The sequence below is a fragment of the Neolamprologus multifasciatus genome, chromosome 10 (assembly GCF_963576455.1).
Source record: "Neolamprologus multifasciatus chromosome 10, fNeoMul1.2, whole genome shotgun sequence".
In the NCBI taxonomy this organism is placed as follows: Eukaryota; Metazoa; Chordata; class Actinopteri; order Cichliformes; family Cichlidae; genus Neolamprologus; species Neolamprologus multifasciatus.
In genome coordinates this window covers 15767604-15795299 of record NC_140448.1, presented here as the reverse complement: position 1 = coordinate 15795299, position 27696 = coordinate 15767604, and the positions used below count along the sequence as shown (strand labels likewise).

Below are 27696 nucleotides of genomic sequence, written 5' to 3'. Positions count from 1 at the left end.
CTAGAGTTATTTGCTTCTTCAAAGAGATGCATCAGTGAAAAAACTAAAATAGCAATAAGAGCTCCTCAGCGGGGAGAGAACGAAGGACAGGGGTGCTGCCTCTTGATTAATATGCATGCATCTTTGTCAGTCTAAAGCATCTTTTAAGCTCGTAAAGCTCGATTAACACAGAGCTGGATGAAATAGAGTGGGAGTTTAGCAGTTAATAAACAGCCCCGTCGAGCCCATCCTCACCGCTAGAGCACTGCCGCTTCAATAAGCCTCTGCCATGTTAGTTTTTTCTCTCCTCTACCACAGAATGCCAGCCATATCTAATTGGCCCATCGAATGTTCTCCTCCACCAGCGTGTGTGTGTGCGATTGCTTATAAGTGTGTGCGCACACGCACCACAGAAACCATCTGTTCACAGTGAGCGAGCATGAGTCAGAGACTAGATCTGAGCCATGGCATCTGGGGTACGGCATTCACTCTCCTCTCTATGCAGATCTCCGCATGCCTTGCTTTCCGCTCCTTTCCCCCCGTCTTCCTTCCTCTCTCCCCTTAGCTCATTTTGACTCATTGAATTTGCTTTCACCGCTGCATCTCCCTTCAGCTCTTCTTCTCCCCTCAGCTCCCTGCTCGCTCCAGCCCGCCCTTCGTTTGATTTCTTGCAATATTTTATTATCGCAAGACAAGACAAATAGAGCTGATAATACACAGTTTGTTTTGGCGATTGAGTTTCTGTCATGGAGTCGGTGTTGCTCAAAGGCACAGGCTTAATCAACTGTCTTCTGCTGGAATCTTCTCTCAGCTATGAAACAGAGTCTGTCAATCACAGAGGAATTAACAGCACACACCCCTCTTTCATGTGCGGATGCAAGAGGGGTGTGTTCAGTGCAAAAGCACGCAGACACACACACACACATGAAACATCTTGGGAGATGTCAGCCACTGGGCTAAAGCATGGATTGAATTAATGGCTAATCAATGCCATGTAGAATAACCTATGGGCCTCTAGTTACTCTACTCTAGCCTCTAGACTAACTCATACATATTGCCATGTGTACTTATATACAAACTGCTGATAAGAATCAATTATGGTCAAAGCAGTTTAGCCTAGTATTAGCTTAGTGTGTGGATGTTATGTGTTCCTATGCAGAAAAATGCTCTAATTCCAATTAGCTCTAATAGTATCAGCCATGCAAATAATTTTCATCAATTTCCCCAGTTTCCTGATGCTATATGACTCTTTTTTTCATCCCACTGTAATAATAAAGTTGAATGGCTTATAGTTGAACAAGCCATCAGCTATTTTTACTGAAGCTACTATCTACACTGCTCCTGCACCGTACACACACACACACAACCCACTGAGCTGGAGGATGAACTACAACAGTGGGAAGTATAAACTCCAGGGACATTCCTCTAACCCACTTTAGTAGTGCCCTGCAATCATTTCCCAAACGCGTTACTCCTTAATGATTTCTTCTATCAGTACCATCCAGAGCACTAACGGAGTCCGTTTTGCTTGTTGATCAATGGGGAATGCTTCTCTCTGCACAAGTAGGTACTAGGTTGCTGGAGCTCCCCTGACATCCTTGACAGGAGGATGTGAGAATGCATCTGTCAGTCTTTCTGTTCTTTGATCGAAGCTGGAGCGTGGTGAGATGGGGCAAAGATCCCAGAGCAGAAGAGGAAAATCAGGTATTGCAAACCTCTCTCTACAAATGAGTTTGTGCAGAAACACGGACCAGTCTTTCAGAAAGTGCCGTGAGCTATATAAAGATTTCTAAAGGCGTTTTTTGGGGGGTAAAACTGACAATATTTAAAATTCAAATTGAGGAAAAGCTTCGGTTTAAAGGAAACGTCAGTCTTCCTGTATTTTGACAGCTTTAATATATTATTGAAAAAACCCATATTAGCTAAATCTCTGACTAATGTTTGATACAGTTGTGGTCAGATGTTTATATACACTCATCATGTGCATAAATGTCACGGTAATTAAACAAGTTTGAATTTATTATGGATTTTCTCTAAACCACACAGGGTCAAAAGTATACATACACTCACTTAAACCTTTTAATAAGCATGTCTACTAATGTCTCATTTGTGATCATGACTGACTGCATGGCTGACTTTGGCAGGACTCGTTGGATTGACCAGAGCACACAGAGTAATAGGAAGATCTAATATTGAGATTTACACAAGTTGGGAAGGTCTCTTGGAGTCATTTCTACGCAAATGCAGCTTCCAGCATCATCAGTTCAAACAACTGTGTTTAAGTACAAGTTATTTGCATGTATCACAACTTCGTCAAGGTCTGGAACAAGACACAAATTGTCACCCTGAGGTGAGAAGAGTTGCTTAGGATGTTTGGGAACAACCCAGAAACTGACCAGGCTAAAGTCTGCAATGAACTGGGAAATGCTGCAACACCTACATTCCTTTACACAGTAAAGCAAGTTTTACATTGCCATGGACAACTGAACCCGACTGAAGCCCACATAAACAAACCAAATGCCGGAGAAAGGTTTTATGGCCAGAGGAGACAAAGATTAAGCTATTTATTTACAAGAACTAGAAGGTATGTTTGAAGGACAAAAGTGAGGCATTCAAATCTTCAAAACACTGCAGAAACTGTCAAGCACTGTGGTAGTAGCATTCTGCTCTGGGGCTGTTTTGCTGCCAGTGGTATTGGTTTATTAAACAAAGATGACAGAATAATGAGAAAGGAGGACTACCCTCAGATTCTTCAGCTTCACCTCAAATCAGCAGCTAGATGTTTGGAACATGGACACAATTGGATATTTCAACAGGCAGTGTTGGGGAGTAACGGAATACATGTTCCGCCGTTACGTATTTAAAATACAAAATATGAGTAACTGTATTCCGTTACAGTTACCGTTTAAAAAGGTGGTATTTAGAATACAGTTACTTTGTTGAAATAAATGGATTACACGGCGGTACTTTCCTGTTTCATATTGTCGCGTCAGGACTGTTTGGGTTTTGTTTGACAGCTACGTTCTGTTGTTCCAGGTGGCAGCGTTACGGTTGCCATGGTTACAGGGTGACGCTCTCTCTGCGTGTTTCCTGGGTGAGAGAGCACCTTTTTGTTGTTGTGCTAAGCTAATAAGCAGAACGCTACAGGTATAGCTCTAAAGAATGTAGCCTCATGGGCAGTGTAGTCCGTGCTGCTGGCAGAATGGGCTGCCATACCCCTTATGTGTCTGTGAGCGCGAGGAGGGAGAAAAGGAAAAGTACGAGATGTCATCGAGCAGAAACGGGAGCTGGAAGCATGTAAATATAATAATAACCACTGCAGCCAAGAAGAGTGCCTGACGAGCCCAGTTGTAAGTAAGCTATTAAGACTCGACTGTACACTGTGTTCGTGTTTTCCTCCATAACAATAAGTTCTGTTGGAGCAGCCTTTCAAAGCCTCTCTCTGTCTCTCGCAAGCAGAGTTGACCCAGACAACAAAGTAAAGCTATTTTTTGGCTACGAGCCGACACGGAACCCGCCATATTAGTCAGAGGTCCCGTTCGAAGCCGCGGACCTTCAGTAACTGTAATGAATCACAGCAATAGTACATTCACATAGTTGTAAACAGCATGATAATATATTAAGTAATCCAAAGTATTCAGAATACGTTACTCTCATTGAGTAACGTAACGGAATACGTTACAGAATACATTTTGGGACATGTATTCTGTAATCTGTAATGGAATACATTTTAAAAGTAACCTTCCCAACACTGTCAACAGGACAATGATCTCACACACACATCAAACTGGTTTCAAATCGATAAATCAGGTTAACATTAAGCTTCTGAAATGGCCTTCCCAAAGACCTGACCTCAACCCATTTGAAAATATACTACAAGCTTTTTGATGACTACCAAAAGTGTCTGATCAAGGTGCAACTTGCTAAGGACTAATTAACCAAATATTAGTGAGGGTGTATGTATTTTTTTATTTATATATGTATATTTATAATTTTGATCATGTGGATTAGAAAAACTCCTAAATACATTTATTGTTGTGGTTTTAAACTCATTATACATATAAATGTATGACAACTCACCCTAATCTCGCAAAGAGAAGAGCTAGTATGACTGTGAAAGTTATCCCCCCAAGAATGTTCCAAAGAAAAGTAAGACAAAAAGACATCAGACAACCTTGTGTTTAAAGCTCATCAAGTGCTCACACAGCAGGAAAGAAAAAGGAGGATCTGCAGTGAAGCCCAGTTTAGTCTGGGGGGTTCAAAAGGGGCCAAGAGTTCAAATACTTCACTGATAAAGGCCACAAGCATCACGCAGAGTCAAAAGTGGAAATAAATGTTTCTGCTCTCTCCTTCTGTCTCCTGCACTGCATGCCACGTACAAACACACCAACAGACACACACATAAAACTTAACATCAAAGGACCTTAATCTTCCTCCTCTCACGTCTATCATCCTCTATTCCATTTTAGCTTCACCTTCACCGCAGGAAGAGGAATATTCTGCTGCAGGCACTACTTTTAAAAATTTCTAGTCTTCTCTGTTGTCCTGGCAGGTGCTGCTACACTTTCTGAGTATATTTGATGTATAAAGGTTTAACTGCCTAAGGAGTTTTGACCGACAGGTGATTGGCTACTGCACATTAATGCTGAGAGCTTTTTAAATAGACAATGTGCCAGCAAGAAAGATCATGTCACATTGTGTTTGTTCTTCTCTGATTTAGTAGTACAAGTGTATCATTACAGTATGTGAAGAGCTGCAGTGTGTCTGGATGTAATTAATGAATGTTTGCTCAGCAGAAATATCTTAAATCAAATTTCACTTATGTGCGACATTATTTGAAATATTTTATTTTAAGAAAAAAACTGTAGAAATGAAGGTTTTATATAAAATTAAGAACATAAATTGATTACTTTTGATCATTATCCTATTAGAGCACTTAATTATGAACAAATTTTACCGTCTAGGTGTTGATTCGAGGTGAAGGATTTGGAGGTAGTCCTAATTCATTGTTCCATCCACTTTGTGCAACGCACCAGTGCCACGGCAAGAAAACAACCCATTATTTGTTCACTGTGGAAAGTGATGCTGATGAATCAGAAGTTTCCAGTTTATAACAAGCTTGAGATTTGATGGTTGTTACTGTTAGGATGCCTGGGTCATTGACCCAGGGTTTTGAGTTTATTGTATTATTTATCTTTTCTATTCTTTGGTTTCTTCGTTAGAGTTATGTCTTATGGTTTGTTTCTGTGTAATCCTTAGTTGCTGTCTCCCCTGTTTGCTATAGCCCCGTGTCCAGTCAGTGTCTGTGTCTGCCCTGGTCCCACGTCTCTGTTCCCTCTGTTGCAGTGCGCGCGTGTTAGTCTGTGTCTTTAGTTCAGTCTGTGTCTTTAGTTCAGTCTGTGTCATGTTTCCTGTTTTATTTTGAAGGTCCTTGTCTGATGTTAATGTATCTGGTTTCGCTTCCCCTTGTCTCGTTAGGCCTGATTTGCCCCAGCTGTGTTTCCCTCCTGTTACCCATTCCCTGATTGCTCCCTCTGTGTATTTAAGCCCTGTGTTTCTCTGTGTCCGTGTCGCGATCTACTGTTTATCTAGCTGTGTGTTCTGTCAGTCTTCCGGTGTAAGTTTATTTTGTTATTTCCAGTTATGTTATATTTGAGTTTAACATTAAAGCTGTCTTGAGTTCAAGTGTTGCCTCCAAGTGTCTGCACCTTGGGTCCTATTCCTGTCTGCACGCAGCCGTTCCATAACAGCTACTGAACATCCTAACCAGTTTTCTCCCATCTACGGGTGACAGTTTGGGTCTTCTCCCAGACCTTTGCCAAGTGGTGACTTATCCGCATAAGTTGTACTTGCAGTTGTTTAAATTGAGGATGCTAAGATGTATAGTTGCTTAGAAATAGCTCCAAAAGACAATAAATATTCATGAATAAAGGATTCTTAAAATTACTGATTTCAGCTTGACACACATACACGTGCCCCCACTCTTAGTCAGTAATGGTGCTACTTCCTTCATCAATACGTACAAAGTTTAAAACAAAAACATTTTTTTCTCCTGAAGCACATGGGCTTTTCAAAAATAAAACCTCCCTATTTATGCAGCTTTGTTTAAAAAAAAAAAAAAGATAAACACATTCTGCTTTGGAAACCCAGAGGGATTCCTCTTTTCCCTGTTGCACTGCAGAGAGCTGTTCCCTCAGTACTGCACAGTTTGTGTTCACTTTTTAACCAATGGCAAAGAAAAGACAAGGATAAAAAAAAGTATGAGCACAAGGGGGGAAATGAGGGAAAGGAGCGATGACATAACAGGGGGCCTGATGTGCGTGAGAGCGAGGCGCTTACGTCAACTGTAACTGGGAGAGGAAAAGCAAGCATTTCCTATGTAGGTCACATTAAATACACATGCAGCCATCACAAAATTCAGCCAACTATCTAACCAGTCTGCCAAGCAGCACTGGGATCACAACTGTAAATTCTTCCAGGCCCCTGCTACTGTGAAAATGAAAGCTATTCACACAAGCATTGCTGTTATCTCTGCTAATGCTGACAGAATCTGCAGCACAGACCCAGTTACAGTAAGAACCTGTAAAATTACTGGTAAGTCTGGGTAACGATGATGTGTGCTGTGTCGTTTTGACAAACACTAAGCGTAAGAATGGAAAGACCAACATGGCCTGTGCACAAACCTATTGATGATAAAACACTAATGCGAATTGACTGCACTGAACTGACTTATCACAGCTACACACTGCACTGCTAGTGACTATAATCTGATTTTTCTTTGGTGTCCTCGTGTGTTATGGAAGATGTGCTCTTTGAATCTGTGTCTCTGCAGACGATAATTACATTGATATTGTGTGTGAAAATTCAGAGTGAAGGATAAATTGCAGGAGGGGTGGAACTCAAAGAGAAAGCAAACCCTAACATAATGCATGTGGGTGGGGGCTGTTTATGCAAACTATATTCATGAGGGAAAACACAGTGGAAGGCAACAAAAGCGCTTAAGTGCTTATCACACTTAATGTATCATAATGTGGTGATAAAGTCGGCATTAAAGTTAACAGGCAGGCATTCGCGTGACGTGAACGTGGCATCATCGAAAAGCAGAAGCGTGCATGGAAGGGCCTCTATCTCACGCGTGGTAATGGTGGTGTCAACAGATTTGAGCTGACTCACGGTGAGCTGTTCTGCAGGGGTCACTCTGTGTGCTGTCAGCAGAATGGGCCGAGGAGACAGAGGACACGCTGGAGCTCCGGACGAAGCCAAATGCCGCCAGGCGGCCCGCGGGCAGGCGGCTGGAGCTGAAACCTGGGGGGCGAAGACCCGACTGACTTGCTTTGGGAAGCAGAGACCTGGAGGCCGCTGCAGCCTGGGGCTGGGCTGCTGCTGTCATAGTAGCAGGCGGGGTGGCAGCCTGGTCATCTGAGAATCAAGCATAAATCATGTTATCTCATGTGTATTACTGAGAATTCTAAAAAACTAATCAAGACATATGCAAAGAACTGAGAAAAAAAAGCACTACTTCACTGCATTTCATCATATCTGGCTCTACTGCATTTATGCTCCTTTTGTCTAAGTTGCAACAAATGAATCCTGATATACAGGAAAGTAATTTTGTGTACAGATGTCTGTGTGTGTGCATGTATGTGTGTGTGTTAGTACTTATTGACTTAACTCATTAGGCAAAATATATACAAGAAGCTCAACAGTTGTGATGTTTATCCCCCTGTGAACCATTCATTATCCTGTGTTGACTAAGCTCTCAGTGGGCACCAGGAAGTTCATCCTTCTATGACTATGACTGCTGCGCCAAGTAAATATAATAAGTATACACACAACAACCTGTGAACAGCTGTGTTTGGCTCTGCTGGTGAGTGCAGACTGGGCTACTGGCCAGCGGTTTCTCAAATGCCAGCGCTATCATGGTATTCAATGTGACACTCACAGATTAGGTCATTGTTAATATATCTATCTAACCCATAACCTTACTGCCTTATTATCAGTAACCCTTCAAAGTTATCTGGAAGACTAAAAGCAGTCGTTTCCAAACTGGAAAGGCATGGAAGGTAAATTTTAAAAAAGAGAAACTATTGTTATTGAAGGACAAAAGGAAAATGTTTGGAATCAAAGAGAGAAACTGAGGTTAAAAAAGTAATCACAGCCTCATAGAGGAAGCTATTGTCAGGGAACGATTGTGAGAAATCCTCTCTTTGCTGTAATCTATGGTTTCCAATGGCAATACAGATGAAATGTGAAGGCATGAACAACAAAGGCTACACACAAATATACACACAATGGGCAGTGGGCAAATCCCCAGGCCATGGATAAAAGCTCCATCTTGGCTGCACTAGCCTGCAGAACAAGGTCTAGATCCTGGGTGGAAGAGGAGCTTTATCCCCTGCTGGCTACAGAGATAAGGTAGACAGCCCTCATTTCCTCTCCATTTGGCACAGCTGCATGTGCCAGTGCATGCTATGGGGGCAACCACATCGTGAGGACAAGAGAAAGAAAGAAAAACTTTGTGAAGGAGAAATAAAACTCTGTTGGAACAGAGAGGGGAAAACCCGGGAGAAAAATTAAAAAAGCTTCCAGTCTAGCTCCCTTCCAGCATCATCAATGCTGCTGCTCGCACTTGTCATGTCCTCCCTCGATCCTTAGCGCCCATCTGTGTGCCATGCGGTCTGTTCATTAGATTGGAGCTTGCTCCTCTAGAGTGAGAAGGTCAGGATCATTCAAGATAAATGGTCTCATTTCTATTCTATCCTCCCAACCCCCACTCCTCTGTACTCATTCACTCTGAGAGACAAGGGAGAGAAGTGAGCTTGGCAATCATCAACTATAGCCTAAATACCACAGCCACAGACTGCTTGTGACTATAGAAAGCAGTAACCGGTGTCTTTATTCCACACATCTCAAAGTTCTCTGTGATAAAGTCACCATCAAAAAGCTTATTTATAAAGGTCCTTTAGGCTATAATTGTTTTCCCTTAGAAAACCCTAAGAGTTTTGCCAATGCTAAAGACGTGAGTAAAACCATATTTCCGTCCACCGCCTTTGAATGAAAGCAAGGACATTAAGTAATTTAGGCCAGAAAGATTCAATGGGATAGGCAGCTGGGAAAGGTGCAACAATCACCAGTCTTTTAGAGTCAGGTCAAGGTGAGACACAAAAACCTGCACCGATTACCTCCACTGAGTCTTAAATTCCATGTAAATGTAACACCTGAGTTTATTACAATCTCTGCAGCAAAACATGCACAAAGCATCAGGATCACTGCTTTTAGAGTAGATGAGAGTGTCAGCACGAAGAAGCTGTGGTTGCTACAACACATATGAGAAGAAGGTCCTTATTATAAAAACAATACAGTATTTAGACGTATCTATATAGTAATTAAGTAAGTAGTTTGAGCAGCTTGACAGCTACACAATAACTTTATAGCATAACTACTATAACCTGTGTGATACAGAGAGATTTCCTCTTCCCTCACATGTTGTTATTCACAGAGATGAATGAAATAAAGGGGTGGGGGGTTCTAGTTAGGGTTTTCCCAGGAGACTGATGAGAAAAAATGAAAAGCTCAAATAATTTCAGCATTTCAGGTGCCGTTTATCCAACCATGCAAAGCATGCAAACCATCCAGAAGAAGATAGTGACATCACTTAAGTGTTAATTGCTTTGTACTTCAAAGGCTTTAGTTCCCAGAGGGCCAAGCGGTGTGTAGTTGCTATGCATATGTATTAATAAGGATTATGATAAGGAAGCCCAGCACATCATGAAACTATGCTGATCAATTGTGCATGTTCAGTTTTGGGTATGTATGTATGTATTTTGTGTATATATGTATATATTAAAGTACACATGTACATGTACAAAATCTCTCTGGATGTTATCAGTTTGTGTCTGCGTTGGCACCCTCAGCTACACAGCAAATCAAACATGCATGGGAGTGATAAATGACACAGCCTGCCAGCAGTGTGCAGGATGATGAGAAAATTTTAGACTCCAATATTGCATTAACGGTTGAGCTGTGACTTAAATCTGAGTTCAGCAGCCAGAGATGCTATCTGAACCCTCAGAATTGGAAATTCTTTGTGCGCAAAGAGGAAAATGTGAGCAAGTAGTTATTTATTTATTTGATTTTGGTGATGGCAGCGTACTGGTGTGGAACAAGTCCCCTCAGAGTGTCTCTAAAAGATTCCCAATCAGATCAAAATTAATCTCAGAGAATGCATTTTAATGAGCTGCCTTCATCTCGGGCCAACTTGATAGGGGGAGGAAAGGGTCCCAAAACTGCTTGGTGCGGCAGAGGAGAAGAAAGGTAATGCAGCATAAATTTTGGGTTGCTGAAATAGAATCTGACATGAGCTCAGATGACTCAAAAGAGGTCATTTACAGTTGCTATCCTTGCTGCTTTCTGTGTGGAAAATTCAGATCTGGTCAAATGTTTAATTTACCTGTATTATCCAGGTCTTTCTGATTAGTTGCTGGGGTGACAGGTTGGACCGGCTGGCTGAAGACTTGTGTTGACCTCTGACCTTGACTAGGTCCTCTGCCCTTGGCCGAGATCGTAGCCGTTCTGGTGACAGCTCCCAGTCCCAGACGCAGACCTCTGCCAGACCGCAGAAGACTGCCACTCCCTCCTGCCTGAGCAGCCGTCCTGCTCTGCAGAGCGTCCTCAGCGGAGCAGCCTTTCAAGCTGACGGATCTTCCAACCTAGAAATCAAAATCACCAAATAGAGTCAAATGTCATCAAAATAACTGACATGCTGTGTTTTCTGAAGCCATTTCTGTGCAGTTAAATCACACAAGAGCTTTCCATTTTTCATTGCAGCATTTCAAGTATGGGCCACACTTAAATTCATGATTAAAATAATAAAAGCGTTATCTTTTGTTTTTTTTTAACTTGCATTGTGTGTGTTTGCTTTAAAACCCCCTTCAGACTTCCACCCATGTTTGCTAACAACAATCTCTGGATTGTGTGGCAGCTTTAATTTTGTGCAAAAATGCAACACACCCTGTAATCTAATAGCAGCATGATGCTGATTATTGAAAAAAAAGGTATTTCTATCCTCAGGTTGGAACTCTGCTGCATGCTTCTTTTTCTTATATTGTGAGTAGAAGCAATCAAATCTGATGAAAAATGGAACCCAGCAAATCAGATGTTATTAACTCTAAATGAAAATGTAACAGAGTCCTGCAGGGAAACTGGAAGCTGCGGAATAAATTTGAAATGTTGACACTCTCAACAGTGTTACTGTGTTCTAGGCAAAATGCTAACACACATACATTGTCATGTGAAGCACTGAAAACTAACTCATCCCCCCGAGGACTTTGCACTTCAACAAGCATTAAATATTTATTTCCCCATGTTCGTGTTTGACTGCGTATATAAGTATGAATGCAAAATGAATTTATTGAATCAGTATCAATAAGAAATAGGTTTAGAAGCAATAATGAAGGTCCTCTGAGAGTGATCATAAAATGCAAAAGGCCTGTTATCAATTATACATGGTTTACTAGGCCTATCAGCATGATGGAAGCATTAACATGCTTAGTCAATAAACTGTGCGTAAGACTCATAATAAAAGAAAGACTTAAAATCACATCTCTACAGTAAACAGGACTCACCTCTGATGGTGTCCCATAGAAGTTGTCTGCCTTGCTGCCCAGTTTTGGAGGTGCTGTGTGGCTATGGGCGTGTACGGGTGGAACGGTGTTTGTGTGTCCAGGAGCCCTTATACTCCTATTCAGTATTCCTGATGGAAAAATGTTTGTCTGCATCTCCTGGCGGTACTTATCATAAAGCAGATTGGAGGCACAAAGAACTGGGGCTCCTCGGGTTTCCGGATCAGGCCTTGGGGCCTCTTTAGGTGTGTCTTTAAAAGATGTGGGTGTTTGGCTGTGGGTGCATGTGGACAGCCTGGATGGTAGAGAGGATACCTGATACGGTCCATCAGAAGCCTGAGGCTTAAACTGAGGATTCTTTCGGACGTAGGTAATGATTTTGGGGCGAACTCCTTTAGGTTTCAGTTTAGGTGATGGCGAGCTGTCTTTGGGGGAGTTGTTGTTGTTAGAGCTGGGGGAGCTTTGCTGGTTGTTAAGAGGCGCTTTGGGGATTCCACTTGTGCTTATATTAGTTTTGACTGGTGCTCTCAAGCAACTGTTGCCATAGCCCTGAGCTGATGTTGATACAGCAGGGATGTGTCTAACCACTCCAGAGACATTCCTAGAAACGAGGTACATGGAGGGTTGCCTGCATGGTGAGCCCTGGGGTGTCCTGAGAGGTGAGTGTGGAGGGGTTGATGACCTGGATTCAACCCCAGTTCTGTTGGGACTAGAGCAATTCCTTCTGTATGTAAGCTGAGTCTGGGGTCTCTTCTCTAAGGTGGAAGGGTTTGAGGGATTGGAACTGTGGCGTGCACTTGTAGCTGGCTGTTTTTCCGCTGGTGCAGTCTCCCTTTGGGATGTCTGGCTGGGTTGCCTCAGCTGGGAGATTCCAGATGTGTTGTACAGGTGGGAGAAATCCGATGGTTCACGTAAAGATGTTTTTGTAAACTTTCTGTTTGACCCGTTACTGTGTGGATCTGCAGAGAGGTTAAGAGGAGACTGTTGCCCTGTCTCAGTTTGCTGAGTGTTGGAGTCTGCACTCCTCGCTCTTCCCATCTCCGTCTGACAGAGGGGTCTCACAAGCTGTTGGCGCCGTGGTGGCAGCACCCTCTCCTCAAATCCAGCCTTTCTCCTTTGGCCCAGCCCTCCATCAGAGGACAAGCCATTTCTATGACTTCTCTCATCTTTTCTCTGATCCTGGTATGAGAATGCTGGGTTAAGGGTCTCCTGAGGATGCATCGGTGGGGAGTTCTGATTGGCATCTACAGGGGCTGCCCTTCTTCTGTTCTGGGCTGAGGTAGTGTTTTGGGCATTGTGATAAGGGTTGGTCTTCGACAGAGAGGTGAGAGAAGTTTCTCCATCACCATCCAGAGCACTAGACAGGCTTCCACTGAGGGAAACAGCTGACAGGCTGGAGACAAACACATTCGTCTCAGACTTAGACTCCTTCAGACCTCCCTTCCATCTTTCTCTGCCTGACCTGGTGTCCTGTTTCTCTGCTGTCACACATGCGTCTAGCTCCTCAGTGCTATGACAGGCGATCCTTTTCTGAACCTCTTTGCCTCTCTGAATTTTACTCTCCACTCTGTTGCTGTCATTGTCATTTCTCCTCACGCCGGTAGAAGCAGAGCTGGCTGTTGAACTCGATGATATTGACATGGCACCTTCATCTTTTCCATCTTTCATGCTTCCACAATCGTCCTCCTCCTCGTTCTCCTCCTGCTTCCTGCTTCCCAGGTAAGTATGTATCTCCTGACGTGCCAAAAGCTCATAGTCAGACTCCACACATTGCTGCTCTGATCCCCAAAACTCTAACTTTTCTGGGGAGTCGCTCTGAGAGACCAAGGGAGGAATAGAGCTTGTGCCGTATCCCGTGTCCTCATACAAACCTCTTCTTTCTTGATCACTGATTGAGGATAACTGATTGGCGTTGTCATCTCCAGACTGAGTGAACTGGATCTGGGTTTTATTTCCAATCTTTTCTCCTCTGTCAACACTGACCCTCAGGCCTTGGATACTAGTTGGATTGCTCATGTTGAATAGATTTTTGTCACACTCAAAGACACCTGCAGGGTACTGAGGCCATTTATGGAGCTACAAAAGTTACTTCCCTCACTGCCTTTTCTCTTCAGGGTCTGATGACGGCTCTTTTGAATAAGCCAGGGACAAAATGTCATCTCATGAAACCTTTCTCACTTTACGTCTCTTATTTTGCATTTACGGCGCGTTAAAAAGCTGTCTCTGATGGTTTTTCACCACAATGAAGGTCTTTCAATCTGAAATAAAAGACAACAAAGGGAACTGTCAGAAAAAAAGCATCAAGTACGCTTAATAAGCAGCCATTCTGCAGTTCCCCCACAGAGTCACTTAATTTTTTTTTTAATATTCAGCCTACTCTGGGTAGCAGCAATTATGAAATCAGCTGTGTACAGCGAACCATTTTCTGCTCTTAATGTGTGACTCATATCAGTGGATGGCCATTTGAAAAAAAACTGGTTGCCTATGAGAGAAGAATCACTGGAAGTATAACAAGAAAATTACAGTTTTAATACTACCTTGTTTCTATTTCAGAGGCATCAGAGACTTTACAAGTAGAGGAGAACTCTTGACTCCCACTTAGAGATTTCTTGTTTTATAGTGGGTGGTTGCAAGACAGTTTAGCATAAATGGGGCCTATGGAGCTGGTGCCATGTAACATGCACACAATTACAGCAGTTTGCAAGTTTTATTGTGTTTTCAAAAAGAACTTGGAGGTTTTAACTTATCATTTTTATGAGAATTAGATATTAGTTCTCTAAGTAATAATGTTCATTTTAATTTCAGGCATCACCAAAGTCATTCTAGACACAAGTCTGGCCACTTGGCAGCCATCTTGAAATGATTCCAGATACTTATTTTAAAACATTATCCAAATTATCTTTAAGTTCAGTGGTTTCAATGGACATTTTGTCCCAGTAGCTAAACTTCTACCAGCAAATTCTCCCTTGAATTTCTGTGAGTGCCATGTCTCCTCCTTATAAGCAAATCATTTGGAAACTGGTGCGATTGATCTTGGCAAAATTGGGTTCTTTGTAAGTAAAGCTCGACATACTGGCAGCTCCAGTTTATTGGAGTCAGTTTTTTAAAATAGGCAATAAATGAAAATGTAAAAAGTAAAGAAGACGCAGGAGAAACACCGTTCAACCATGTTATTGTGCTGACGTTGCACAGCTTGTTCTCCACAGGGCACCCTGCAACTCCCCTGTTGCAGCAATTTGGAACCTACAAACAGCCAAGTGATCTAAGTCAGGTAGAGCATAAATGAGTACATGTAATGTACATAATGCGATTCGATGACTTGTTGTTACAACAAAACAAGACTGTTCTCAAACTACATTGTCACATCTATTTATGTTTTGTGTGTCTGAAAGAAAAAGTAATGGTCCATATATCTGATTTTTAAATCACAAAATATCAGTATTGGTTTTGAAAATCCTATACTGTTCAGCAAGTGTAAATTATTATTTATTTTGAATAATGAGTTCCATTTCATCATAACCATTAATGGCTGCACGAATTGCATCCAATTTGGCTACATACATGAAGTGAACAGGTCCCCTACAACAGCGGTCCCCAACACCCGGGGGACCAATACCAATCTGTGAGTTGTTTGGTACCGGGCCGCGAGAGTTGAGGCTCGGAGGCGAAATTGATGGTTTTCATGGTTTTTATCATTATTTTTTAATTGTTTTTATCGTTAACTTGGTTTCCATGGGACTTTTCCCATGTGCTATGAATAAATCTTCTTTTTTTGGTATATGTCTTGTATTTGTGACACGTTAAAGGCTGGTTCGTGAAAATATTGTCGGACAAAACTGGTCCGTGGCCCAAAAATGGTTGGGGACAGCTGCCCTACAAGAGAGAGAGAGAGCAGAGACATGTCCAGAGGTGGTGAAACTAAGTAAGTACTTCACCTAAGTACAGTGTTACGTTCATTTGTCTAGGGCTGCTACGTCAGTATCTTTTGGATGCAAGTGTTGCATTTTGTACTCTATTTTCTAATATGCTGAAATAATTATATTTCAGCTCAACAATGAGCTAACAGATAACACTACCCAGCTATGTATAATTAGTTAAAATCAATATCCACCTGCGACACTGAAGTGACAGATGCATTTTGAATCGATAATATCAATAAAATTTAAATAATCCTGTATAATGGGTCTTTTACATTATGTATTTTATGTGTATTTTGAGGCTAAACATTGCACGTTTCACTGAATTGAGCACCAAAATCTTTGTTTCACTATTTTGAAAACCAGTTATTTTATGCAAAACAGCATCCATAAAGCGCATCACTGAGGTAATAGCAATGTTCTTACTGTGATCAGCACGAGTTCAGGGACAGTTACTGTATTTGTTCACTTTAGTTATGAGAGATATGTGAAGAGAGAAGTACAGCGTGTTTGCATGTAAGTGAAGGAATCACCCTGGGGATGGTTGATGAAGGCAAGTAAGAGGAAGGCGGAAAGGGTGAGAAGTATTTTGTAATGAGCTTTTTTTTCCTCAAGAGACAATGTGAAATAGAAAGCAAGATGAGAACTGGGTGAAAAGACTTGTAATAAAAGCTTTTCCGATCATTAAGTTTTTATAGAACGTACAACACAAGCAAGCAGTGTCTCCAATATGTTCAAAGGCAGGCATCATCCTAACATGAAAAAGATGAAAATTAGGTGCAGGGGTCGTTAATGGCGAGGACCAGAAACAGCAGTTCAGAAGGGATAAGTCCATGCGGTATGTCTGATCACTACAGGAGGATTTCCACTCTCCTCTCAGCATGTTTTCTGTAGCCGGTGGATGTAGTTACTGGCATGATTGGACTGTACACAACAACGGCACGTCCTGCTGCATTTAAAATCTGCAGTCTCTAAAACTGTGTTTTAAATACTTGCGTTAGCCTTTAATGCACAAATGAGGCCGTAGAGCTGAAACATATTACTACATATCATATTACGAGATGAGTTAAACATGCAGTATAAAACACGCACACTCAAACGCTCTCGGAATAAACACTTCCGGGTGTCTCCTTAAATTTCTCCATAATTATACGAAAGCTCTCTGAGGAATTCTCTTTCTGCCTTGAACCAGAAGCATTAAAACCATTGAATATTAATGGTTTCAGCTCCTTTGCCCTTCAGGGAGAGCATCTTTTGCTCACTTGTTTTGTAGGCCTGTTTCCTGCATCATAGAGAAAATTCATACAAAACAAGCGTCAGATTTCAATCAACTGCTGTCAAAACTGTCTGGATCAATTCATCTGTCTGTGCAGTCAAAGAATGAAGTAAAATACATGTCTTAAACCATCACACTGAATGTTTGAGTAGCAAAGTATGAATAGCTCTCCCACCTTCTAATTATATGTGCAGCAGGGGTGTCTGTTCTCATTAGCGAGTGGCTTTTCCACATGCCCCGTGACAGCTCTCACTGCCTGTGGCACGTTTGATATTCCACAAAACCTAGAGAGCTAAATTCTCTCTCAATGTAAAGGACAGGGGAAAGATTCACATGTAAGTTCAATTTCCTACAGGTTTTCTTAGAAGTAATTTGGAGATACCTTCAAAGTTAACCTAATATTCTATTTTTTTTAAAGCATAAATAAATAAAAGCAATAAAAGTTGGCTTTAGCAAACTAAAATGAGGTCATTTTTTTTAAAAGAATTTTAGTTATAAAATCTAAAAACCCAACTCTTTTATTGAGATTGTGGTAAAGTAAACATCCCCCCCCCCCCCCCACACACACACACACAATGGGAACACATGGAAATTCATTGTGCCTGACAAACAGAACATGGAGGATAATCCACACAATGTCTGCTCCCCTCTGCCTGTGTGTACCCTGCTCATATTTACCCTTGATTGGCGCAAACAATCAAATAATTAGCTAATTGCTCACACAGAGGCGGGGACAGAGACCGATAGGAGGGAAGGAAAGTGGCAGAGAGCTGTGCTACAGGGTGAGAGAATTCCCTGAGAAGACATGTGTGGCAGATCAATTTTGGCACTGATGTAGTGCTGCAGCTTGTGCTGATGACAGCACTCTCGGGAGGCTGGATGCTGAGCTCGGTCACAGTGGCTGAACCAGAATAAGCTGCATTTCACCTAACTGAGAAAATCCAAAACAGAAAACAATCCAGCAAAACTCTAATCATAACTTGAAAAATAATAGAATCAAATAGAATAATAGAAACTGGTGGATGATAGTAAAAAAAAGAGAAAAATCTGAAACGAAAAAAAAACCTCAGCTGCCTTTCCTCGTTAGTAGGCTATTTTGATGTCACACACGCTCAGATCCTCTAAGTAAAGAAGATCACATGCGAGGGAGTGTTGGTTGAAGGCGTGTCGGTTGGCAGGAATATGAATTATGCAATTACAAAATCTAACAAATGTGAAAAATCTCTTTGATCACCCAGCTCAGAGCAAAGGAAAAACTGCAAATAAGAAAAACTAAGTGGACAGGGTACTATGCATTATATAAGAGTAGTTACGAGTTATAAACGCACTGTTGCCACAAGCACTCCTGGCACAGCCAAACCCTTATTTACATTATACAAGCCAAGCCTGTCTGCACTTGCTCGCCACACGTATATATAAAAACACATACATGCATGTTCATTTATAATGTTATTCCCTTTATCTTCATATATAGTGAAATGGCAAAAATTGCTGTTCAGAAAGACCAAACAAATGAATACAAACATATATTCATTCTGCCTATTTGAAGCTACATACTCATTGTAGAAGACAAAGTAATTCATTACAAGCGCTATTAATGTCAGTGTTTGATGAACACCTATTTTTACATTTGTAATCCAGCGACACTGCAGTAAAAGTTATTTAGAAAAATTTATTTACAAAAATATTGTACAGGTAATGTATGTAAAGGCGACAACTTACATGTAACGTACACGTTAGATTGCCATTGATCAAGCTCTACACACACATATATATAGTCAATCCAGGTATCATAAAAGGTTTATATAGTAAATTTCCAGATTGTTTAACACATATAGGAGGAGTTAGGGAACAAATAAACATATGCTATAGTATTTTTTTAACATTTATTTTCCTTTTATCCAAATTGAATAAATAGGGTAAGCTGCTTGAGGATAATATTGTAACCTGTGCCACATCATTCAGATTTAGGTGTTAAGAAGAAAGGCAGGCTTTGTTTCACCTAACTGTACATGTACATGTTGAGCTAAGTATTCAGACTGAGCTCATCTGGGAAATAATAGATGTAGGCATAACCCAACAAAGCTGTTATCGGATGCAGATAATACATTTCCTCATGCTGGAATTTACCACAAGTGAAAAAAGTCAGTCATACAATAAAGATCTGAAGGTCACCTTTATGCTTTTACATTCCTATGCATTCTACTGTGCATCAATTTCACATGTAAACTCACACCTACACGCAACTGTTGTTAGAGGCGCACTCAGCCACAAGCACACACAGTACAAAATACACACAGTACTAAACATAAATGAGCGAAGGAGCAATCATATCCCTGCAAAAAGGTGGAAAGGTACATAGCTTAAGTGATGGGAGCGTGGGCTGTGATATGGGGATATCTTGGCAGTGCTTAAATTTGGAGAATGACACTTGTATTTGTGATTTTTTTCACTGGGCTCCTAACCCACGAAGTGCTGCGTTTAAGACGGAAAGCTCTTTTTAGAAGGTGAAAGACAAGAGGTTGGTAACAATACATGACAGGGGTCTCAAGGAAACTCGAAAGTGGTGTTGATTTAAGAAAAGACGGAGGCTTTCCTTAACCTTCCGTTTTTGTCTCCAAGCAGGAATGAGTCTGTGTGGGTGAGAGACTGAGACACAGACCTGAGGTGAGAGAAATGAGACATGCAAATAGATACAGAAAAGAGAGTTGTTGCTGGAGCACACAAGTGTTCTAATTAGTGCTCATTTGGCCCTCTATAGGATGCACTACAGAGCCCCTTTTCTGAAGCGACTTACTGATAAAAGCCCAAGAGAGCAAATCAGTTAACAAAAATCTGTTACAAGATTTAATACTAATTGGTACTGGTCATGTCGCTGAAACTGGGAGTTGTTGTTTTTTTCGTTTTCTTTTTTAATCTCTCAACTGTGGGCACACATAAGTAAATCTCCTGACAGAAGTAAAGCCAGGCTGTAGGAGCCTGTGTGTCTAGTTGTTGTTTTGCTTGCTTTGCTTCTATTCCTCCCTTCTACACTGGTGTCTGCTCAACCTTGATCATTTACACCTGCATCTACACTCCAATCAGTTTGTCTAAGCTGCGACTCAAATAGTCTGCATTCACACAAGTGTGTTCACTAGAAATGCACCAACTGCAATTTTCTTCAGTTTTTTTCTAAGTGTGACCCACTGATGCCTATTTTTTTTTTGTCAATTTTCTTCCTAAGTATTAAAACTGACAGTATGAATTCAACTTTTCTTTAATGCAAAATCTGATTTTCATAATGAAAGAAATTAAAACGCACAATTTTCCTTCGACTCCAATGCGTTACGGGGTTCCTGTACAATAATCTTTAGCTGATGTATTGCCTTACCAAACAAAAGTCAATGAAACAGATTTCTGTAATAAAATAAATGTTATTTATTTTATTATGCTAATTTTTCTAGCATGTTTACATACACTCAATACAAAAAGAACATCAACCTTTTTCTCTTTTTCACTAGTCTCCATAGTTTTTCTTGTAACCGCTTTGATCTTTTGCTCATACCGAGGCTGCTGTCTTGTGGTTGGGTCTGACATCTGCATAGCTTTACCTTTAGCCACATCACTAAAATGGCCATTTTTAGCCAGGCTGAGGATTAAGTATTTTACTCTGTGACTTCACTCACAGTGAAGAACTTCCACGTTAATGACGTGTTAGGGTGTGGCTGTGAGTGGGTGCATGGCCGTTTGCCTGTGAAACCTGCGCTTGTGTTGTGCAGGCATGAAACAGACCAGCTTGTAATTACACATGAGTGAGGCTGACCAGGCAGCCACCAATCTGGGACGAGAACGCTGGAATTTGTCCAGTTCTGCTCCCTGACAGGTCGATCGGTGCATCTCTGCTGTTCACTCAATCAAGTATTGTTACATGAAGTGAGCACACTGATGATGTACTCATAAACATCACAAAGTTAACTCTTGGCTACGCAATGGAAAGACAGGGTTCCAAACAATGTCAGCCAATAATAGCATCAATGATGATGTCAGCAATAGCTAAATAAGATTTATTTCAGCCATCTAAAGCACATGTCATGTTGGTGTAATGGTGTTTAATGTTGCGTGTATGTCAATTTTAATCTTGACTGTAGAAAAATGTTATTTTATGTGTGCTCAGATTCACAGAAAGATGTAGAAGTTCAGACATGCAACAGCTAGCTAAATTAACCTGTTGAAATTCACATACTCCACAACTAAGTATGCAGTAGATCGTGTACTACATGAAACAATGGAAGTACTTGACTTGACACACTAATAGCTATTTCCTGGCCACATTAGCCACTCTTTATTTTAGTTTTGCCTACCTACCAGCTTTTTAAAAAAAAAAAAAATCTCCACTCCATCAGTAGAGCTCAAATTAAAGTAACCATCTAACTGTGCTGTAACCTCTCACTTACAATTACAAATTGAATTGTTCAATATGTTGCTATAAGGCATTTCTAATGAATATTTGACTTACAGAGAGAATGCTGTGTTTTGTTTTTTAACTGGATGAAGAAAACTGTGTCTCTAAAGACACTAATATCTTGCAATAGTAAGAGTGGTGACGATTCAGCCTCCTCTCTTCAGTTCTCTACTTCCTCTCAGGTCAAAATATGAGCCAAAATATGTGAGAAGGTTTTACAGATTTCAAGAAGGGTAGGGGCTGCCAGTCTTGGATTCATTCAGGGGATCAAAGTTGAGTGCCGCAAAGAATTTTTTCCAGATAAAAAAAACAACATGAAATTTCAAAGGAATATGCCCCGGCATCTTATATATTCTTCTTTGAAAGCAAGTAAAGAAATTTGATGGGCATATCTTTTTGTTCTTCTGTTGCTGAGTTGGTTTACATTTTCTGTATCGCATGAACGCATGTGACAGTACAAAGGCAGTCACCTGTGTAGACACATCAACACGAGCCTTCCCCCTCAGTGTCTTTGTTGCTGGTCCAGCAGCACATGTGGCTATTACAGAAGCCATTTGTCTTTGGCACTTTGCTTTATTTCTCTCCTCCCCCACTGGAGAGCAGACAGGTTTTACAGCTCTGTGGTCCCAAGGGGAAACCCAGGAACACACACATATATTCATTGCCCCATGCCCTATCGCTCTTTCATCCGTACATACCTCTGCTGAGATGTAAATTCCATCACATTGCAATATTAGCAAAAGGGGACCAAACTCAAATGGACAAAGCGACGACATAATTTATGACTCCTGATTGTTCCCGCATTTGAAAATTGGATTGTGCAAGGATTTGCATTAAAATGCAGTGGAGCGGTTATCCTTAAAATCTTTTTTTTGTCTCTCTCTCTAATTCAGTCCATGCTGTGTCTTTGCATACATGCAATTAATCACCAATGACATCACCCTTGTGTGTCCTTGTACAATGAACATGTTGGAGAGTGTGAACTTGTGAAAAGCCGTGTTCTAGAGCCGTGGATAGATTTAAGACATAAAAACTATCATATTTGTGCTAATTTGGTGGGGGCGGAGGATATTGTCTTTATATTGCATTCCTTAACGTAATCATCCAGCAGGATAAAGCTTAGCGAAAAAACCTATTCACAAATTAGCTAAGAATTAGTCATCCATTCCTTCCCTTTCAACCCCACTGCCGCCACCTCATCGCTGTCTGCGAACCACACAGACAGAAATAGGAGTGAAATAAGCTAAACGCTCCATTTTCACAAGACACAATAGATAGCCTGCAGACAGAATTTCACAAGTGATGATTCACTGAAGTATGCTCGACTGTTTATATGTGTGAACCGAGCAATAACCCAGTATGCACACAGCAAAGGGATTACCATCACACAGAAACAGCGAGGCAAACAGGAGTGCAAAAATAACCATAAATAGTCTTCTCCAGCTGCTTGATTGTTGTTTTGCACCAATTTTCTTTGTAGCTGTGCTTACAGACATGCTCCTCATCAACCAGCGTCGCCTCGCTGACAGAATTTAGCACAACACTGAGCTCAGCGATGTCCCTTCAGTTCTTTGGTGTTATGCCTTTCTCAACAACTCTGTCTCTTTTGCTCCCCTCTTCTCTTTCATCCCAATAATACAGAGTTAATAAGGGCAGGGTGAGGTAATCAATCTCATTTTCATCCTTATAGATGGCACATCAGCAGGCTACATCTGCCCAAATGATTTCCTCTCAGCTCATCCCCCCACTCTACTCCTACAGTTGGACACCTTTTTGTACCCCGGGGGAGGGGAATAAGTCTATATCGCAGGGGAATCGGTAACAGGATTTCTACAGGATCTTGAGTCATAGTGGGTGGTCATATATGAGTGAATAAGGGAGAATGAGAATATCAGATTATCTCCAATAAAAGCTGATTTATTCCCTTATTTCGGGCAGGCAGGCGGCGTTTGGCGCCTGCTATGAAATCAGCAGCAGATCACAATATGCCAGAAATTAGATTTATTAGGTGAAACCAAATGAAAAACGGTCAAACGCTGGCACGGGTTCACGTGCACATCCATCCATCAAAACGTGTTCGCACGCTAGGTTTGTCCCATTGTTGCCAACACGGGAGGCAGAACAAAAACAAAAGGACTTCTGATCCGAAAACCCCCATAAAGCACCAAGGTGATCACCGAGTGCATGCGAAATGAAAGATCATCAAACACGAGAATCACCTTCACACACAACAGCTCACACTCAGGCAGTGACTATCGCTGCAGCAGGGGCAGACAAAGAAACAGCTCCTAACTGGGGGGGAAATGAGGCTTAAAAAAACAAAAACAAAACAAAAGGTCTGCATGCATGCATACATCTATTTATGGGATTTACCATCTCCTTATTTATTTATTTTTTTTAGCCTTGCTTTTTATGCAAAAACACGGGTGGAATCTCTACTAAATCGGACACGGTCCCGCTTCGCTGTCTATTTCACCAGGCTATGCAGTCAGTAATGCCGGACTGGGATAAAGTGAGGGCAGACAATAATAATAAACTTTATGGTGCAACGTGATCTACATGGTTAAACTACAATTTTACATTTTACATTTTTTTTTAATGTAAGAATGGGGCACATAAAAAGCAAGACCAATGCAACAAAAGCCCACCTAAGATGAAATGAAAGAAAAAGGCAAGAAATATGAGGAAAAAATAAATAAATAAAAACGACAACAAAGCTGAGTCCTTTCTGGATATTCAACCTGAACTATCAGGTTAAAAGCAGCAACTACGTGCCTTTAAAACACGTGTTTGCAAAGGTCCAGACAAGGGTTTATTGAGGTAAGGAGAGCAGAAAAGAGGGTGTTTGTCCATGCTGGCTGCTGGTAGGAGCACCACCGCATTGTTATTAGTAAAGCCCCTCCACCCACTAGCCTCACTCCTGTCGCAGAAAAAAAAAATGTTAACTCTTCCATAGCTGGCCGTGCGAAACTGTATGAGGCGGGACAAAGAGGAGTTCATTTCAAATGCAAAGCGGTGCAATGATAGTGCAATTCTCCGTGGGACTGTGAGGATGCCACAAGCTCACCAAGACTCGCAGACATACACAGTCAGACATAAAGCAGGAGAGGCGAAACGGCCCAGACAAAGAGAAGCTGAGAGCAACTTAGACGAGCTGAGTCACTTGTGTTTATTTCGAGAGAATATAGAAACAGAAAATGATGCTGCGGAGTGCCGAGGGGGTGCAAAGGAGCGGGGATGTGACGGATTCTGGTTAGTATTGTAATGTGCAAGCGTATGTGCAATGAGCAAGTGGTAAACCCCTGGGGTGTGGGGGAGGGAGAGCTGCCCAAGGATCAGTGAGAGGTGAGCAAAGAATAGGGTGAGATGAGGGTTTTTTTGGGAGGGGCAATGATATGCAAAAAGTGTGTGTGTGTGTGTGTGGGAGGGGGGTAAGCTTTTTTTAAGTGTTTTCATACGTTCAATAATGGAAAGCTAGAAAGTACAACACAGGAGAAGAATTCCCTTGCGCTGCTGTTCTGGGAGTGGATTTTATTTGGTGGGAGTAAGTCTAAAAAAAGAACATAGATGTACACTGTTGAGAAGTTTCATAAAACATTAATGAGGTAGACCTAACCAAGGATAACTACAGCGGTTCTTTCTATCACACACATGCTTTTAAGTTCATTGACACAATTCTATAAAGTTTCTTAATAACGTCTGTAGCTTAATAAAATAATATGAGACAAATATACAAATAAGATACATTTAAAATAAAAAAGCAAAATCAGGTGAGCGCTTAAACTGACTGACACAAGTGAATAAAGGTCTTTCATGTCTGCTCCTGGTGGGACACGGAAAACTGTATGTGTGTGTGTGTGTGTGTGTGTCATGAGGGGAGGCGTGCCTCTCTTTTCACCCTGTAATGTCTTGCCTGCGACTGCAGGGGAGGAGCTACAATAAGCTCAATGCCACCTTCCAGACAAAAGCAGCGTGAATTCGAGAATGCGTGTGCTGATGCTCGGTTCACACATAAGGCACATGCGTGTGTACGTGCACTTGCAAGTGCAGAGCGTCTTGCGTCCAAAGTGTGGAGGATTCTTACAATTGTGTTATTAAAATAACTGCAACCTTTTCTATCATTTTCTTACATTAAGCCTATTTCACCACTATCGGGAAACCACTGTTATATTTATTAGTAGACCACAATCATCCAAGCAAAAATGTTAAAAAAAAAAAAAGACAAAAATGTTTCAAAATAATTAAAGCCTTGCACTTGTGACATGTTATTCAAAGGCACACTGACCAACTTTAATGTCCTTCTCAGCTTCAGTTCACTTTCCATCTCAATTTCTCCCTCTCTCCCTTCCTTCCTCCTCCTTCTCCTCCGTTCTGTCCTATTAAATAACCTTGAAGGTCATACCGGTGTGCTACATTCATAGGCTTTTCTGTACCTACAGAAACAAATACATACACACACACACACACACACACACACACAAACACAAACACACACACGGTATAGGAACCTCTCGCTTAGACAAAACACACAAAGTCAGACACACACAGCCGGCAGTGGTATTTCTGGCAGAGATCTGATAAATTGATCGCTCTTCAGACCTAGCAGAGGTCAGATGTAATGAATCAATCACACATGCATCAGCATCGAGAGCAGCAACTAGAGCAGTCAGTGTACAGCCAAGGCCGTAAGATCTGCTTTCCTGCTTTGATGCAGTGTCAACCTCCACGTTAACATGATCGGAAGGGATTGGTAAAATTTAGCAAAACGGACTTGAAGATCCATAAATGTGGGAAGTCTCTGATACTGAGATCAACAGTGGCAGCAGACAATTCCAATAAATGCTGAAAACATCACTTATTTTTACACGGAAACTGTCAGATTATAGGCATATTGTTTGCATACTTCAGTGGTACAGGCAAATTCTGAACTTTAACGCTTGCAAACTAGAACGTATTTGAAAAAAGTACAAGAACTTCAGCCAAGCAGCTGAAAAAGGGGGATTCACCCCAACAAAGACACCGCCATCCAACTGCCTCAAGGACAATCCAGTCATCCGACACTGGTCAATTGAAACAACAGCGTGAAATCCCTCAGTCACTTTTAATTGTTCCATCCGTTGTTTTCTTTTGTCAGGTCTCAAGTCTTCAACAATGAGACTAAGAAAATGGGAAGTGTTGCAAATGGAACTGAAGTATCAATACAGCCTCTGTGCCGTGGATTCCTTGAAAGCAGTCAAGATACTGAAGAATTAGTGTTTGCATGAGTGTGCAGCAGTGTCACTCGTGGACTTAGAAATGAAATCATACTATCAGACTTCAAACTTTTGTATTATAAATGTACATTTGTCCACTTTCACTGGTAAAAAGCTTAAGGCTGAGCGGGCAAACGCGACAAGAAATTGAAAATATTGCAGCTTTTCAGCTATCAGTTAACAAGAATCATATGTTATGTATTAGAAAGCTGTGAGAGTCTTTGCTTTTGAAGTCTATAAACACTCTGCACAAAAAATAGCTCATAAATAAATAACATTTGGCGAGAAATGAAAACAAAATCCTTCAAACTCAAGTCCATGTCATCTCTCAGCGCAGTGGATCTGGTTTAAATCCTAAAATCTATAATGGATCATTAGCAACACCCACAGAGACTTGACCTGCTCCATCCATCTCCATCGCACCGTCTCTTCCTTCTGACCTCACTTTCTCTCCAACACTGTGGCTCAACTTCGAGGTTACAGCTATTTATATTTAGAGTCGAGCTAAATTCCTAGTCAAAAACAAACTGTATTTATGGTGCTGGTCGAACCGAGTCCGGCAGCAAGACCCGAAATCCTACGAGCAAAATAAGTGCGACACTTTTTCGGGAAATCAATGCTGGCCCTCCGAGCAAAATAAGCACGGGGTGTTTACAGTCGTGCGACTTACCTGCAGCTTCCTCTGTTGCTGATTCATTGAAGAATGTCGGTGAAAACGCAGGAGTTGCCAGCGCGTCTCTCCACTCCCTCCCCACTCTCCCTGGCTGCCAGAAACGACGCACAGAGAGAGAGAGATAGAGAAAGAGAGGTACTGCGGACAGCAGGAGGAGGAGGGAACTGGAGGAGGAGCGGTGCTGATGCTGCAGCCGACACCTGGCTGAGCATCCTTCTGCTCAGACGCCCGGGCTTTTTCAACACATGTGCGCCCTCTGCTGGAACATGTGGGAAGCAGCTCTTCCCACGTGGTGGGATTCCAATATAACCGCGACTGGATTTTGAAAAGCTGAATTACAAGTCCTACTGTGCTATAAACTCAAAAATCATTTAAGCATTTCAGACATATGGAGTTTACATACTGACACTGGTACCAAAATAGCAGGATATGTGTAGGATTTGTGTGTGCAAATCAGGCAAGTGGGCCTAACGTTGCTGCTGCGATCGAATTCAAAATGACCTAAAATATCTCAGTTGTGAATGAAAGATTCTGTTT

At 41.5% G+C, this 27696-nt stretch overlaps 1 protein-coding gene and 1 long non-coding RNA gene across 3 annotated transcripts in view; one reads left to right on the top strand and one right to left on the bottom strand.

Annotated features, from left to right (window-relative positions):
- Positions 1 to 27344, bottom strand: part of mtus2a (microtubule associated tumor suppressor candidate 2a) — a 44544-nt gene extending 17200 nt beyond the window's left edge. Inside the window, exons 1-4 of one of the 2 annotated variants that reach the window (XM_085175211.1) lie at positions 27157 to 27344; positions 11604 to 13858; positions 10430 to 10688; positions 7153 to 7398 (exon numbers count right to left, since the gene is read on the bottom strand). In XM_085175211.1, the coding sequence (XP_085031337.1) occupies positions 7153 to 7398; positions 10430 to 10688; positions 11604 to 13616 (2518 nt within the window). In that variant the 5' untranslated portion in view covers positions 13617 to 13858; positions 27157 to 27344. The remainder of the gene's footprint in view (positions 1 to 7152; positions 7399 to 10429; positions 10689 to 11603; positions 13859 to 27156) is intronic. The other variant, XM_085175212.1, reaches the window with a different exon arrangement.
- LOC146509905 (uncharacterized) lies at positions 5118 to 6156 on the top strand. Its single transcript, XR_014876510.1, has 2 exons — positions 5118 to 5318; positions 5353 to 6156. It is a non-coding gene; the product is annotated as an uncharacterized LOC146509905 (long non-coding RNA).
- Positions 27345 to 27696: the final 352 nt, after the last annotated feature.